Genomic DNA, 16,679 nt, shown 5'->3' with positions numbered 1-16,679 from the left:
GAGATTCTCTCTTGTTGGAGATGTTGCAGAGGGAAGGTTCTCTTGATTGACTGTCACTTATAGATCTTCAGCTTTGGTCTTGAAAAGTGGCCACTTTATCAAAGACGAGAAGAAATGATCAGGATATAACTCATTAAAAAAAACATTCAGGTTATTTTGTGTGTGATGTTTGAACCAGTTACAAGCATGTTATAAGCTGTTTGTAACAAGTGGGGGATATTATGATGCACATATGTGACGAATGCATGCTCCACTAAAGATATATTTGCGGGAAAGTGGGAACTGGGGCCAAGATCATGCTCCACAGGAGAATCTGAAAACCTGCTTAGTGAGGAAAGGCATGTGTGATGTGGACCTACTGGTACTTATGGTGAAAACATGTAAATGAGGGAAAAAGGAATACATGGATATGTGGAGAGAGTAAGAAAGAAGAAACAGGGTGGAGGCCTATGTGAAGCTTAAACACCAGAACAGATTAGTTGGTCAAATGACCTGTTTTTGGAACTTGTCTCTTCTTGTTCAGTGGGTTGCTTGGAGGATTAGAGCCAATTTCAGGCTTTACTTTGGTGTGGAGGACTGAAAAGCCGATCATACTGCTCAATGTTGGACGGTGAAGATGTATTTCTTAGTGATTACTGCCTAATCAGACGTACAATCAAGAGTGAGGTGCAGTCTGAAGGTTGTGCAGAAATGTTTACTGGTGGTGAAGAAGTGAAGGATTTGAGTGTCGAACAGTATGATGCCAATACAAGTGAACATATGAATCAAGGGCAGGAGTGGCTCACTGGGCCCCTCGAGACCACTCCGACATTCAATAAGATCACACTGATCTAACTGTAACTTCAACTCCACATTCCCACCTACCCTCCGACTGTGGGAGGTGTGAGTGTCCCTATAGTGTGTTACTGTGGGAGGTGTGAGTGTCCCTATAGTGTGTTACTGTGGGAGGTGTGAGTGTCCCTATAGTGTGTTACTGTGGGAGGTGTGAGTGTCCCTATAGTGTGTTACTGTGGGAAGCACAAGCTACCCTAGTATATTACTTTCCTTGGTTGTATTGAGGAATTGGTTCATGCTGTGTTGTCAGGGGCGAAACTCTATGTGCAAATATTAGTCAGCAAACATCAGCCATGCCCAGTAACAAGGCTGAGCTTAGTATATACTTATTTACCAGAATAAATGTTTGTCTTTCAAATCACTGCAAAAAGAAATGTACATTTGAGATAGCTCTTTGACTAATCATTGGTTTAGTTACTCTGCGATCTGGGGACGTAGTTCTTATCTGTGACCAGTGATTAAATGATTTTAAATGTGCTCCGCAAATAGTGGGGGTGGCAATTGTACTGCTTACAGTTCCCAAAGCTGTGAGGGAGATGGAGTGTTCTGTATTTAAGTTTGCACTGGATCTTGCTGCTGTCCAGTCTCCTCGTGGGTGTAGGCAGAAAGCACTGTTTTGGGATGATAGTGATGAGCTGTGCATGAATCGCAATATGTAACGATTACAGATTGTCCTTTCTCACAACAATGCAATGGCATCATTAGATAGTATTTAAGCTCGTGTATGATGGCAAAGAGAATTTAGTAATGTGCATAATATGTTTGCGTCCCTCGACTCCCACCAACCCCTACCAAGCTTTGGGCAAAGGCAGAAGTTAGGGCACAGCCTCAAGATAAAGGGGGGGCAGTTCAGAACGGAGTTGAGGAGGAACTTCTTCACTCAAAGGGTGGTGAATCTCTGGAATTCTCTGCCCGTTGAAGTGGTGGAGGCTGCCTCGCTAAATATTTTTAAGAAGCGGGTTGATGGGTTTTTGATAAGAGAGGGGATTAAGGGTTATGGGGAGAGGGCGGGAAAGTGGAACTGAGCCACGACAGATCAGCCATGATCTTATTGAATGGCGGGGCAGGCTCGAAGGGCCAGATGGCCTACTCCTGCTCCTATTTCTTATGTTCTTATGTTCTTATGTTCTTAAATGAAAATCATAGGGGGGAGCGATGGCCTCATGGTATTATGGTTACACTATTAATCCAGAAGCTCAGCTAATGTTCTGGGCTACCTGGGTTTGAATCCCACCAGGGCAGGTGATGAATTCAATTTAAAAAGAAATCTGGAATTAAGAATCTACTGATGACCATGAAACCATTGCCAATTGTCAGAAAAACCCATCTGGTTCACTAATGTCCTTTTGAGAAGGAAATCTGCCATCCTTACCCAGTCTGACCCACATGTGACTCCAGAGACACAGCAACTGCTCTCAACTACCCTCAGCAACTAAGGATGGGCAATAAATGCTAAGCCCAAGGCTCACGAATGAATAAAAAAAAGCATGGTTGTTTGAGTGGCGTCCTTTTAAGGTAAATCATTAAATTTAAAATATATATTTTATATTAATGAAAACTTTTAGAATTTAAAAGGCAACTTAGAACTTTGTCTTGGCTTTGATAAGATGCCACAGGTGATTAATCCAGACTGGGGATTAAGCATTAAGACACTAGCAATTTCTCCCAGGGGTTAACATAACTCTTATGGCTCTGTCTGTTATGAAGAAGAAAATTCTTCTCCAACTTTGGTTGCTCCAAACTGGGAGCTTCAGCAAAGTTGTCCAATTTGCCTTTTCCTGTGTCGTCTGAATCTCCGTGCCTATCAAATGAAGATCAACAAATGAAAGTTGAGCAAAGTTCATTGGGAAGCAGCCAACATATGAGTAACTTTTTAAAAAAGTGGATGTGGGCGCAGGCTGGCGAGCCTGGCATCTGTTCAGAGATAGATAATGGAACACAAAGATAGGTTTCAGTCTGCATTTACTGGACTAACAAAACTGTCTAACAAAATTCCTGGAGTTTTGGAGGAACTTGCCTTGCATGCAGCATGTTTGGATTTCAATAAATCTACTGACACAGTGTCATATGGGCAATCTGCCATTGAGACCAAAGGACACAGGATGGGGGGTGGGAGTGGAGGGGGTGATTCTGAGGCAGAATCAAAACGGGTTAAACCAGAGACAGCAATGGAATGGCATGGCAAGGGGTCACCAGAAGAACACCATATGAACTAATCATAGAATCCCTACAATGCAGAAGGAGGCCATTTGACCCATCAAGTCTATACCGATTGTCTGACAGAGCATCTTACCCAAGCCCTCCCCCTCCTACCCTAATCCTGGAACCCCACACATTTACAATGGTTAATCCATTTAACCTGGACACTTTTGGACAATAAGGGGCAGGTTAGCTTGGCCAATCCACCCAACCTGCATACTTCTAGACTGTGGGAGAAAATCAGAGCACCTGGAGGAAACCCACGCAGACAAGGGGAGAATGTGCAAACTCCACACAATCGAACCTGGGTCCCTGGCACAGAGAGATAGCAGTGCTAGCCACTCTGTCACCGATAATACTGAGGCCCATTTGCATGTATCAATGATCTGAGCCTGGGAGAAAAACAAAGCTGTTTAAATTTGTAGGTGACAGAAGCTGAGGGGAACTGGAAGTGGCCAAACAATGGGAACATGGCAAACCAATCCCAAGATATTAGGACAGGTTGGGAAGCTGGACTGGTGGTGGCAAATTACATTCAATCGTGAAAAATACAAAATAAATAAATAGGAAAGGCAAGTAAAATAATGTGAATATAAACTAAAAGCTGTAAGGTTACAGGGCACAGCGTAATAGAGGGAATAGTTGGTAGCTCATTAAAATAAACCTGCCCAGTGCGCTGCAGTAGCACACATAGCATCTGGGGATTTACAGGCAGCGAAATATAGCACAAATTAAGTTTGTTAGTGTCGCAAGTAGGCTTACATTAAAACTGCATTGAAGTTACTGTGAAAATACCCTAGTTGCCAAACTCCAACGCCTGTTCGGGTACACGGTGGGAGAATTTAGCATGGCCAACCTGCACGTCTTTCAGACCATGGGAGGAAACTGGAGTACCCAGAGGAAACCCACGCAGACACAGGGAGAACATACAGGGTCTGCACAGTGACCCAAGCAGGGAATTGAACTCAGGCCCCCAGCATCGTGAGGAGCAGTGCTAACCACTGTGCCACCCCAAATCCCAGTAACGATGAATTTATACCATAACCAGAACGTCTGCCCCTGGTCCGCTGTGTCCAATTCTAGCCACCGTGTTACAAGATAACCAGGCGCTGGAAACCTTGCAGAAAGGGCAACAAAACTGAGACTAAAGACAAACCATCTGAATGAGGAAGAGAGGATAGACAGCCTGGGAATGTTGACACTGGAGAAGTGAAGACTAATGAGAAAGCTTATTCCATTGTCCCAAGGCCATGAAGGAAACATAAATCAAATCCTCATAATACCGTGGCAATTGTCACAACTCTACCACTGGGCTTCCTGGGCTATAAGTGGAACGATTAGATTTAGTTGCTATATGCAGCTGGTTGAGAGTCTGTGGAATGGACTGTCCAGGAAACAGGCTGTGAAAAACATATCTGGGAGATTGCGGCAGATATTTCAGAGTGCAGATCACAAAGAGTTATCAGTTCTGAGGACCAGCTGAACAACACCTGTCTCAGGCCATATGATTTTTAACCTTGCAGCACAGTGGGACAGTGGTTAGCAGTGCTGCCTCACAGCGCCAAGGACCCAGACTTGATTCCTGGCTTGGGTCGGTTAGTGCGGAGTTTGCACGTTCTCCCTGTGTCTGCTTGAGTTTCCTCCGGGTACTCCAGTTTCCTCCCACAATCTGAAAGACATGCAGGTTTGATGCATTGGCCATGTTAAATTCTCCCTCGGTGTACCCGAACTGGCGCCGGAGTGCGGCGACTAGGAGATTTTCACAGTAACTTCATTGCAACGTTAATATAAGCCTACTTGTGACTAATAAATAAGCTTTTACTTTAAACAAAATGCCACTATGTGCATTTCAGATTCAGCCACAATTCATCCCTTCTGTCATTTAACCTCTCATGCTCCCACCTTAATCAGCTCTCCTCTGGTCTCCTCCTGCTCCTGTTACTTGTTTAAAAACTGCTACAGTGCTGATGAGAGGGCACATGCCTGAAATGCTAGTTCTGGTTCTCTCTCCACGGGTGTTGCTTTGCCCCCTGAGTTTTTCCAGCATTTGTTTTTATTTCAGACTTCTGTGGTTCTTTACCTTTTCTACATCCCTTGTACTTTATCAGAATCTTTTCACCTCTTCCTTCAAGTCATCCCTCCCAATAGGCTCAGCAGTGCACAAAGGGGGAAGTGCAGAAACATTAAGACCCTGTCTCAGGTGACTATCCGCTATATGGACCTTAACCCTGGATTCCCTACTTTCAACTACATTAGCCTGAGACAACGAGAGATGGTGAAAGAATCCTGCAGACATATCCCAAGGCAATTAATTCAATTATTAAATCCTTGGTCTTTCAAACTTAATGCACTAAGGCAGCAAATCACTCAGGCTTCCAAATCTAAAGTTTATTTATTAGACACAAGCAAGAATTACATTAACACTGCAATGAAGTTACTGCAAAAATCCCCGAGTCGCCACACTCTGGCATCTATTTGGGTACACTGAGGGTCAATTTAGCATGGCCAATGCACCTAATCTACACATCTTTTGGACTGTGGGAGCAAAGTGGAGCACCCAGAGGAAATGCACACAAATATGGGGAGAATGTGCAGACTCCACACAATGAGCTGAGTCACAAATTGAACCCGGGTCCCTGGCGCTGAGAGGCAGCAGTGCTAACCACTGTGCCACCCCTATGACCGCGACATCTTAGAAAAACAAGATTAGCAGCTACATAGAAACATCACCTCTTAGGGGTCCTTCTCCCCTTCCTCCCCACCACATCTCACTCTGTCTTGAAAGCATAAATAAATACATTTCACCATGTTTTCATGCAACTGGGTCCAACGGTCTGGAACTCCCTCCCCAACCTTCACAATATGGAACGCAGCGATTCGATATGATGTACCTTCCCTACTCAAGGGCACCAGAGATGGGCAACGACTGCTGTCCTTGCCAGCAATGCCCACATCCCATGAATGAATAATTAAAGATATCCTCATGGTTTCTCCCATTCCAGCCTTGAAGAAATCTTCTCAGAGCTCCAACAACTCAAAAATGAGATTCTCCAGCATTTTCTGTTTTTGTATCCAGAAAGTGCAGTATTTTGCCTTTATCTCAAAAGTATTGGCATATCTACAGAACCAAAATCTAATTTGTCCAGGTTACTAATAATTTCTAGTAGAATTACACTGAAGCTATAGCACAGAAACAGGCTATCAGCCCAATGTTGGTATTTATACTGTACATAGCCTCTCCATGTAGAGTGTTGGTACACTATTAATCTAGGATAACTTAACTGTTTGTATCCCTGGTCCATTTATCATTGCCTGAGATATTCCCCACAATTAAGAAAGCTAGCACTAAGAATGCATTGTGTGGCCAACCAAACCTGCTCCCTTGCCAGTTGTACATGACCAATTTATTCAAGGACACCCTCTCCTCACCACAGACAAAGCCTCAAAACCCATTTCCTAATTCCAATATAAATTAATCAGGTACATTCCAGCCTTAATCCCTTTATCAATACTTATTGATTCAGATCCTTATCAAAAGTATTATTTGATCCAGAACTAACTGCTTTTTGCTCACCATTTCCATGAGAGAGGTGAACCAAATTCTTCTAAATCATAATCTTGCTTTTAGTATAAGAATATTCTGAATACACCCAGAGCTTGATCTGAACCACATCGTACATGTTCACCCAAATTCTACTTAAACTTATTTTGGTTAGTTGTTTCATTAACTTTTGGTGGGATGGTGGAGCAGTGGTAAGCACTGCTGCCTCACAGCGCCAGAAACCCGGTACGATTCCCGGCCTCGTGTGACTGTGTGGAGTCTGCACATTCTCCGTGTCTACATGGGTTTTCTCCAGGTGCTCCGGTTTCCTCCAACAGTCCAAAGATGTGCAGGTTAGGTGAATTGGCCATGCTAAATTGCCACGTAGTGTCAGGAAGATTATGAGGGTAATATGTGGGGTTATGGGGACGGGACCTGTATGGGAAGGTTCGATGGGCCAAGTGGCCTCCTTATGCATTGTAGATTCAATCTCACTCCTAATGTTTTCTGAGAAATCATCAGCCACCATAAGAACATCTGGATTTTGTTAGATAAATTTCCTTTGGAGTTTTGTTTCTATGCTCCTTTAAGGAGTTTTCACTTGAATTTAATTTGACTAATTGTTTTGCTCAATAGAAAGACTAGAGGGGTGTAGAAATTGGAAGTGGACATATACAAGTCTGTGTTCTGTAAATACATCAAGAATCAGTGTCTAATTTCATACGTCACCAATTGGTATGGGATTGAGTTAAAATGCTACCCCATACAAAGCCATGACCTACTCTATACATTCCACACACGAGCAAAAGCCAGCACATTCCTTTCTAATATTTCTGGGGCCACTGAAGCATTAAAAATGCTGCCTGACAGCCTGAAAAGTGGCTTAATCCAAGCTGAATTTTGCTTGATTGCTTCTGTCCATTAGGCTGGTCACTGCTATTTCAGTAAAATTCTAAAATATGACCTGCAACTTCTGTAACCTTCTGTATTCGCCACGATACCTCCGTTCTGTACATGTTCACTCATGAGCTTCTACAAACTGTTCCAAGATTATCCACCACCTCCTCTTGACTACAGATATTGGTCTAAATGGCCCATCGTCACTATGTTCATTGCTCTTGCTTTTTCTTTTGAATACTGGTTCTGGATTAATTACTCTTCATACTCTGGCACTTGTGAAGCTCTGAAGGAGGCTAAGAAAATTTGGCTTGTCTGCTACAACTCTCATCAACCTGCACCATAGAAAGCATTCTTTCTGGTTGTATCACAGCTTCACATCTCTTCTGTTCTGCCCAAGATCACAAGAAACTACAAAGGGTTGTGAATGAAGCCCAGTCCATCACACAAACTAGCCTCCCATCCATTGACTCTGTCTACATTTCCTGCTGCCTTGGAAAAGCAGCCACTATAATTAAGGACTCCACACACCCTGGACATTCTCTCTTCCACCTTCTTCAATTAGGAAAAAGACACAAAAATACCAACTGACTCAAGAACAGTTTCTTCCCTGCTGTTATCAGACTTTGGAATGGACCTCCCTTATATTAAGTGGATCTTTCTCTACACCCTAGCTGTGACTGTAACACTATATTCTGCACCGTCTTCTTTCCTTCTCCCCATGTACTCTGAATAGTATGCTTTATCTCTATAGCACACAATTTGTATAGCAAACAATAATTTTCACTGTATACCAATATATGTATCACTAATAATAAAGGACCAAAATGTGCCAAACTTTTTCCTTCAATTCCTTGATGGTTCCTGGCTGTATCCCACCTGGCCCAGAAACTCTGCAAATATTTAACTGTTCTAGTTTGACTTCAATGGGTCTCTTACCCCCGTAACTGTGTGTATAATTTGCCCAGGGTCTACTTGGTGAAAACTGCAGTGAAGAATATATTTAACAGAACCACCCACATCATGAATAGTTTTGTACTATTTACATAAGAACATAAGAAGTAGGAGCAGGAGTAGGCCATCTGGCCCTTCGAGCCTGCCCCGCCATTCAATAAGGTCATGGCTGATCTGTCGTGGCTCAGTTCCACATTCCCGCCCTCTCCCCATAACCCTTAATCCCCTCTCTTATCAAAAACCCATCAACCCGCTTCTTAAAAATATTTAGCGAGGCAGCCTCCACCACTTCAACGGGCAGAGAATTCCAGATATTCACCACCCTTTGAGTGAAGAAGTTCCTCCTCAACTCCGTTCTAAACCGCCCCCCCTTTATCTTGAGGCTGTGCCCCCTAGTCCTACTGTCTTTTTTGAGCAGGAAGAGTCTCTCCACCTCTATCCTATCCATCCCATTCATCATCTTATACGTCTCAATGAGATCTCCCCTCATTCTTCTAAACTCTAACGAGTACAAGCCTAGTTTATTCAGCCTCTCCTCATAGCTCAACCCCCTCAACTCCGGTATCAGCCTAGTAAACCTCCTCTGCACTCCCTCCAAGGCCAAAATATCCTTGCGCAGGTGCGGCGCCCAAAACTGCACACAGTACTCCAGCTGCGGCCTCACCAATGCCCTATACAGCTGCAGCAAGACCTCCCTACTTTTATATTCAATCCCCCTCGCGATGAAGGCCAGCATCCCATTCGCCTTCCTGACCACCTGCTGCACCTGCAGGCTGGGTTTTTGCGACTCATGCACAAGGACCCCGAGGTCCCTCTGCACCGTCGCCTGCTGCAGTTTCTCGCCACGTAAGTAATAGTCCTTCCTACCAAAGTGGACCACCTCACACTTGCCAACATTAAATTCCATTTGCCATTTCCTGGCCCATTCTCCCAGCCTATCTAGATCCTTCTGCAGACTCTCCACACCCTCCGCACAATTTGCCTTTCCCCCAATCTTGGTGTCATCAGCAAATTTCGACACCCTACACTCGGTTCCCTCCTCCAGATCATCTATATAAATGGTAAATAGCTGAGGCCCCAGCACCGACCCCTGGGGCACCCCACTAGTCACCAACCGCCAATCCGAATAGCACCCATTGACCCCCACTCTCTGCCTCCTATTTGACAACCAATCCTCTATCCACGCTAACACCCTACCCCCAACTCCATGTCCTCTGACCTTCTGCAGTAACCTCTTGTGAGGTACCTTATCAAACGCCTTCTGAAAATCCAGAAAGACCACATCCACCGGCTCTCCTCTATCCAGCGCCCTAGACACATCCTCATAGAACTCCAGTAAAATTTGTCAGACACGACTTCCCTTTAATGAAACCGTGTTGCGTCTGCCCTATCAAGCAATTCCCTTCAAGATGCCTCGCAATTTCCTCCTTAATGACGGATTCTAACATTTTACCTACCACAGACGTTAAACTAACCGGCCTATAATTCCCCGCCTTTTGCCTGGCACCCTTCTTAAACAACGGCGTAACATTAGCCGTTTTCCAATCTTCCGGCACTTCCCCGGAATCCAGCGACGTCTGGAAAATAACCACCAAGGCATCCACTATAACCTCCGCCATTTCTTTCAGAACCCTCGGATGCATTCCATCCGGTCCTGGGGACTTGTCCACAATCAGCCCCTCCAGTCTGTCGCGCACCACCTCTCTAGTAACAGTAATGTCATTAAGACCCTCCAGTCCTACCACCTTTCCATCGCTAACACCCGGCAAATTATTCACGTCCTCCTCCGTGAAGACAGAAACAAAAAAGTTATTCAAGACCTTAGCCATATCCCCATCCCCTACCACTAGGTCCCCTTTCTCATCCTCTAAGGGACCAACGTTCACCCTAGCCAGCCTCTTCCTTTTTATATATTTATAAAAACTCTTGCTATCCTTTTTTATATTAAGCGCTAGCCCAGCTTCATAGCTTCTTCTACCCTTCTTTATCAACTTTTTTGTCAATCTTTGTTGACATTTAAACCTTTCCCAATCCTCTTCTCACCCACTGCTCTTAGCTACTCTAAATTCCTCCGCTTTTAATTTATCCTTTAGTTTCGTTGATCCACCTGTTGTTCGACATTCCTCCTGCTAATGACATATTCGCAGGACTTTTTTTTCCTCCAGATTCCACAGCTATTGATGCGTGTGCCTCCCTGGGCACTTCCTCAACTTCAAACAACATATTATTGCACATTGCGCAACTACTGAACAAAATTATTAAAGAGTAATAGATTAAGTGCAAAGTTCTGTTTTCTCCCCCACACACTTCTTTTCCTGTTATCACACTTTTAAATGCCAACACTGAAATGCCTAAGTAGTCCATTATATACAGAACAGTACAGCAAAGGAACAGGCCCTTTGGCCCACAACATTGTAATGAACATGATGCCAAACTAAACTAATCCCTTCTGCCTGCCCTTGGTCCATATCCCTCTACTCCTTGCATATTCACGTGCTTATCTAAAAGTCCCTTAAATGCCCCATATTGTATTTGCCTTCACCACCACTCCTGGCAGCACATTCCAGACACTCTGTGTTAAAAATTCGCCCCTCACATCTCCTTTGAAGTTTCCCTCTCACCTTAATTGCATCCTCTCTAATATTAGGTATTTCAACTCTGCTCCTGAATTGTTTATTCAGATATGTTCAACATATTTATTAAAAGATCCTTTGACTGCACATGAATCATCTATGTCAATGAAGAATGTCCTCTTCGTTGTTGGCAGTGTCTGCCGCTGCCTGGGCCCCAAGCTTAGAATTTCCTTCAAAAACCTCTCCATCTCTTCTGCCATTTTTTTAATTCACTCATGAGACGTGGGCATCACTGGCTGGTGAGCATTTATTGCCCATTCCTATTGAGTGGCTTGCTAGGCCACTTCAGAGGTCAGTTGAGAGTCAGCCACATTGTGGCTCTGGAGTCACATGTAGGTCAGACTGTGTAAGGACAGCCATCTCTTCTGCCTTCAAGAACCTAATATTTGGGCCAAGCTTTCCTCATATCTTATGTAGCTCAGTATCACATTTTATTTCAAAAAACATGCTTGGAATGTTTCGACATATTTTTTATTCATGGGACATGGGCGTCACTGGCTGGCCAGCGTTTATTGCCCTTCCTTAGTTACCCCTTGGGAAGGTGGTGGTGAGCTGCCTTCTTGAATTGCTACAATCCACGTGCTGTGGGCTGACCCACAATGCCATTAGGGAGGGAATTCCAGGTATTTGATCCAGCAACTGCGAAGGAACGGCAATATATTTCCAAGTTAGAATGGTGAGTAGCTTGGAGGCAAACATGCAGATGGTGATGTTCCCATTTATCTGCTGTCCTTGTCCTTCTAGATGGAAGTGGCCATGATCCTTGTCGAAGGATCTTTGGTGAATTGCTGCAGTGCATCATGTAGATGGTACACACTGCTGCTACTGAGCGTCGGTGGTGGAGGGAGTGAATGTTTATGGATATAGTGCTAATCAAGTGGGCTACTTTGTCCTGAACGGTGTCAAGCTTCTTGAGTGTTGTTGGAGCTGCACCCATCCAGGCAAGTGAAGAGTATTCCATCACATTCTTTGCGCCTTGTAGATGGTGGATAGGCTCTGGGGAGTCAGGAGGTTGAGTTCTCGTCACAGTATTCCTAGCCTCTGATCTGCTCTTGTAGTCACTGTGTTTAAGTGGCAAGTCCAGTTGAGTTTCTGGTCAATGGCAACCTCAAGGATGTTGAAAGTGGGGATTCAGTGGTGGTTACACCATTGAATGTCAAGGGATGGTAGTTAGAGTATCTCTTATTGGTGATGGTCATTGCTTGGCATTTGTATGGTGCAAATGTTATTTGTCACTTGTCAGCCCAAACCTGGATATTGTCAAGATGTTGTTGCATTGGAACATAGACTGTTCAGTCACAAATGGTGCTGAACATTGTGTAATCATCAGTAACATCCCTCACTTCTGATTTTATGATGATGGGAAGATCATTGATGAAGGAACTGAAGATGGTTTGGCCTAGGACACTATCCTGAGGGACTCCTGCAGAGATGTACTGGAGCTGAGATGACTGACCCTCCACAACCACAACCATCTTCCTTTGTACCAGGTATGACTCCAACCAGCGGAGAGTTTGCCCCCTGATTCCCATTGATTCCAGTTTCACTAGGCCTCCTTGATACCACACTCAATTGAATGTGACCATGATGTCAACAACTGTCACTCTCATCTCACCACTGGAATTGTCCATGTTTGAACCAAGGCTGTAATGAGGTCAGGAGCTGAGTGACCCTGGTGAAACCCAAACTGGGTGTAACTGCGCAGGTTATTGCTGAGCAGCTGCTGCTTGATAGCACTGTTGATGACCTCTTCCATCACTGGCGTGATTTGAACCTGGCTCCCCAGAACATGAGCTGAGTTTCTGGATGAACAGTTTAGTGATAATATCACTAAGTCATTGCCTGCTCATTAAAAGGTGTAAATTCAAGTTGTTGTTGGTAATGTGATGATTGCACTGATGCCCCTAGGTGGCACCATTGCCCACTATATCCTCTAACTGTGCTAATACAACAATGTACCTTTGCAGCAGCAGGTTAATATAACAGGATGGGAAAACTCTAATTCTTGTGCTAAAACTATGCTTAGTGTTTTTAATCCATTCCTCACCAACTACAGAGATTTGCTGCCTATTTTCATAGGCAGTTCAAGATCAGACGCCTTGTAAATCACTTTGTGATGTTCTTCTGTATTTAAGACACTATATAAATACAGGTTGTTGTTGTAAAACACCAGTCACTGGAGCCTTATGAATTTAAATAGCTACTGGGTCAATTCTAAAAGCTGCCATTAAGATACATATTTTAACAAGGGGCGGCACAGTAGCACTGCTGCCTCACAGCAGCAGGGATCCAGGTTCAATTCTGGCCTCGGGTCACTGTCTGCACGGAGTCTGCACATTCTCCCTGTGTCTGCATGGGTTTCCTCCAGGTGCTCTGGTCTCCTCCCAAGGTCCAAAGATGTGCAGGTTAGGTTGACTGGCCATGCTAGATCAACCCTAGTATCTGGGGGATTAGCAGGGTAAATATGTGGGGTTATGGGAAAGGGTCTGGATGGGATTGTGGTTGGTGCAGACTCAATGGGCCAAATGGCCTCCTTCTGCACTGTAGGGATTCTATGATTCTAGCAAAGCCTAAATGGTCAATGTCTTTTCTCAAAGGTGGGGAATCTAAAACTAGAGGGCATAGGTTTAAGGTGAGGGGAAAGATACAAAAGGGTCCAGAGAGGCAATTTTTTCACAGAGTCTGGAGTGTGTCTGGAACGAGAGCCAGTGGTAGAGGTGGGTACAATTTTATTTTTCAAAAAGCGTTTAGATGGTTACATGGATAAGATGGGTATAGAGGGATATGGGCCAAATGCAGGCAATTGGGACTAGCTTAGTGGTAAATACTGGGCAGCATGGACAAGTTGGGCTGAAAGGCCTGTTTCCATGCTGTAAACCTCTGACTCTGTACGAATTCAGTTGCTTGGCTCTTCCTTCAAACACATTGTCCAGACTAACAACTGAATCAACATCGTCTATCGAGTTAGAGTGGTGTTTCTGTGAGATGATTTTAAAAAAACTCCATTAGTACTGAGAGAATTAACAAAGTACAATGGTGAACAATGATTTAAGAAATGCTTCCTGTGTGGCAAGGATAGGTATGGGGAAGTGATCAGTAGCAGAGAAAATGAGCTCAATTGATATTGCTCCTTGATAGAAACACAAGGAATGCAGTAAGACATACAGAACCTGCTGCCTGTTGTGAATGATCCATCGCTTTACTCTATCCACCTGCCTTGACTCCTTATCCTCCTACTGACAAGAATCTGCAGCTCCTGTGATACAGTGGGTGGTGTCGTTGCCTCAGAGTTCAGAATTTGAGCCCCACCTTAGGATTTGATGGTCAAGGAAGGTGTGTTCACAACACAGCTAAACATGTCAAGTATCAACTTGAAAATCCTTCCAACACCCATCAGCGGCGGGTGGTAACAGTGGGAGAGGTACCTAGTCAGCCCATAATGGAAAGTTGGGAATCTAAATATTCATAGCTCCAGCCTACAACATCAATATAAAAGTACATGTTGCCACAGCAACTCAGACTCCTTGAGTGAACTTTTAAAGTTTATTATTGTCACAAGTAGGCTTACATTAACACGGCAATGAAGTTACTGTGAAAAGCTCCTAGTCGCCACACTCCAGCGCTCATTCGGGTACACTGAGGGAGAATTTAGCGTGGCCAATGCACCTAAGCAGCACATCTTTCAGACTGTGGGAGGAAACTGGAACACCTGGAGGAAACCCATGCAGACATGGGGAGAATGTGCACACTCTGCACAGACAGTGACCCAAGCTGGGAATTGAACCCTGGCGCTGTGAGGCAGCATTACTAAAATATTTTCTTGTTTTCAACCACTAAAACCGTAGAGAGTTCGTCCTTGGCGTTTCAGGGCATACACAACATCCATGGCAGTAACGGTCTTGCGTTTGGCGTGTTCTGTGTAGGTAACGGAGTCCCGAATGATGTTCTCTAAGAAAACTTTCAGGACTCCGCGGGTTTCTTCGTAGATGAGGCCTGAAATGCGCTTAACGCCCCCACGCCGAGTGAGCCGATGAATTGCAGGTTTAGTTATTCCCTGGATATTATTGCGGAGAACTTTCCGATGCCGTTTGGCACCACCCTTCCCAAGACCTTTCCCACCTTTACCTCTACCAGACATCCCGCCCTGACAGCGAGTTAACCACTGTGCCATTATGCCACCACCAACAAAAGTTGATCGACCTCAATATTGAAATTACAGCCTGAACAGCCTTTTGGGGAGAGAGTTCCAAATTTCCACAATCCTTTTGCGTGCAGAAGTGTTGAGGATTTTTTTTTTTTAGACAGGGATATAACTTTCCCAACAAATATTACGGCCTGATAGCTTTGTACAGAAGCCCACTAACTAACTGCACTAATTTCAATTGGATGCCCTTCTATCCATTTATCTGAAGTTGTTTAAGCCGATACTAAGGAAGTGGTAGACCATCTATAACACCAGTGGTGCAATCAGCACACTTTACCAAATGCAATTAGTCCACTTCAATCTGGTTAAAACCATTAACTGATCAACATGTTTACCACAAGCATTGCTAGCAGCTCGATGACCTTCCTCATTGAACAAGAAAGTCAGGGAGGGAATGTGAAGTGAACATTTTCTTTTAAAATCACAGTGGGGTACGATGATCTGGAATGCGCTGCTGGACAAGTGGTGGAAACTGATGCAGTAGTGACTTTGAAAGGGGAACTGTCACATAGTTGAAAAGTAAACCAACAGCAGGGCTATGGGGAAAGTGCAAGGGAAGAATGGGGTTAATTGGATCGTTCTTCTGAGCCAATAGCAAACGCATATGCATCTCCTTCTGTGCAGCAAGATTCCAAGTGTTTTCTACCTGAGACACAGAAAGGGATCTCACTCACCTCATCCACCCACTTTGAGTAGCGTGCTAGTAACTGCAGAGTCAGCTTCCAGAAGCGGTGAGCGAGTGGGGGAAGATAGATGTGATCAGCCCAGCATTTCAGAAGGTTCTGCCACAGAACATGTGTAACCAAAAGCCGAAACTCACTTCCATCTGCATCAAAAAAACTCGACTGTCAGCCCTTTGTGTTCACGTGGGATATGTTGTGCTTAGAGCCAGTTCTAAAAGAAGCTTCTTTATTATTACAAAGCTCTTACCTGGTGCTTCCTTCAAACCTTCAGACATAGTCGCCTCCAAATCTCCTGCAATTTCCTTGAACCTGATAAAGGATTGGGTAAAGTGCAAATGCTTATGTTATTTCTTTCTTTAAACCTATATCTGGACAAGCTGAAGCAAAATAAGGACTGTTGAAAAGTTAGACTCTGTGCTAAGTACGTTGTTAACTCAAACAATTGAATAATGAAATGTTATTGGCACAAATGATCAGGAGCAGACAATGCACCGGCTACAGTTGTGAAATTACTTGGGTAACACAGTGGGGTTAGCACTGCTGCCTTATGGCACAGGGGACCTGGGAATTCCCGGCTTGGGTCACTGTGCAAAGTCTGCATGTTCTCCCATTGTCTGCATGGTATTCCTCCGGGTGCTCCAGTTTCCTCCCCCAGTCCGATGCTGGTTAGGTGCATTGGACGCCCTAAATTCTCCCTTGGTGTCCCCGAACAGGTGCTGGAGTGTGGCGACTAT

The 16,679-nt window shown here is 44.4% G+C and overlaps 1 protein-coding gene across 1 annotated transcript in view; it reads right to left on the bottom strand.

Moving 5' to 3' along the window:
* The window catches only part of cog2 (component of oligomeric golgi complex 2), a 69,577-nt gene that overhangs the window by 13,205 nt on the left and 39,693 nt on the right, over positions 1-16,679 (bottom strand). The window contains exons 11-12 of the mRNA XM_080191923.1: positions 16,193-16,254; positions 15,937-16,088 (exon numbers count right to left, since the gene is read on the bottom strand). Of these exons, the coding sequence (XP_080048049.1) occupies positions 15,937-16,088; positions 16,193-16,254 (214 nt within the window). The remainder of the gene's footprint in view (positions 1-15,936; positions 16,089-16,192; positions 16,255-16,679) is intronic.

Source organism: Carcharhinus amblyrhynchos, chromosome 7 (genome assembly GCF_965287045.1).
Source record: "Carcharhinus amblyrhynchos chromosome 7, sCarAmb.v2.hapA, whole genome shotgun sequence".
Classification (NCBI taxonomy): Eukaryota; Metazoa; Chordata; class Chondrichthyes; order Carcharhiniformes; family Carcharhinidae; genus Carcharhinus; species Carcharhinus amblyrhynchos.
The sequence above is the reverse complement of the archived record's forward strand: the minus strand, read 5'-3'. Positions and strand labels throughout refer to the sequence as shown.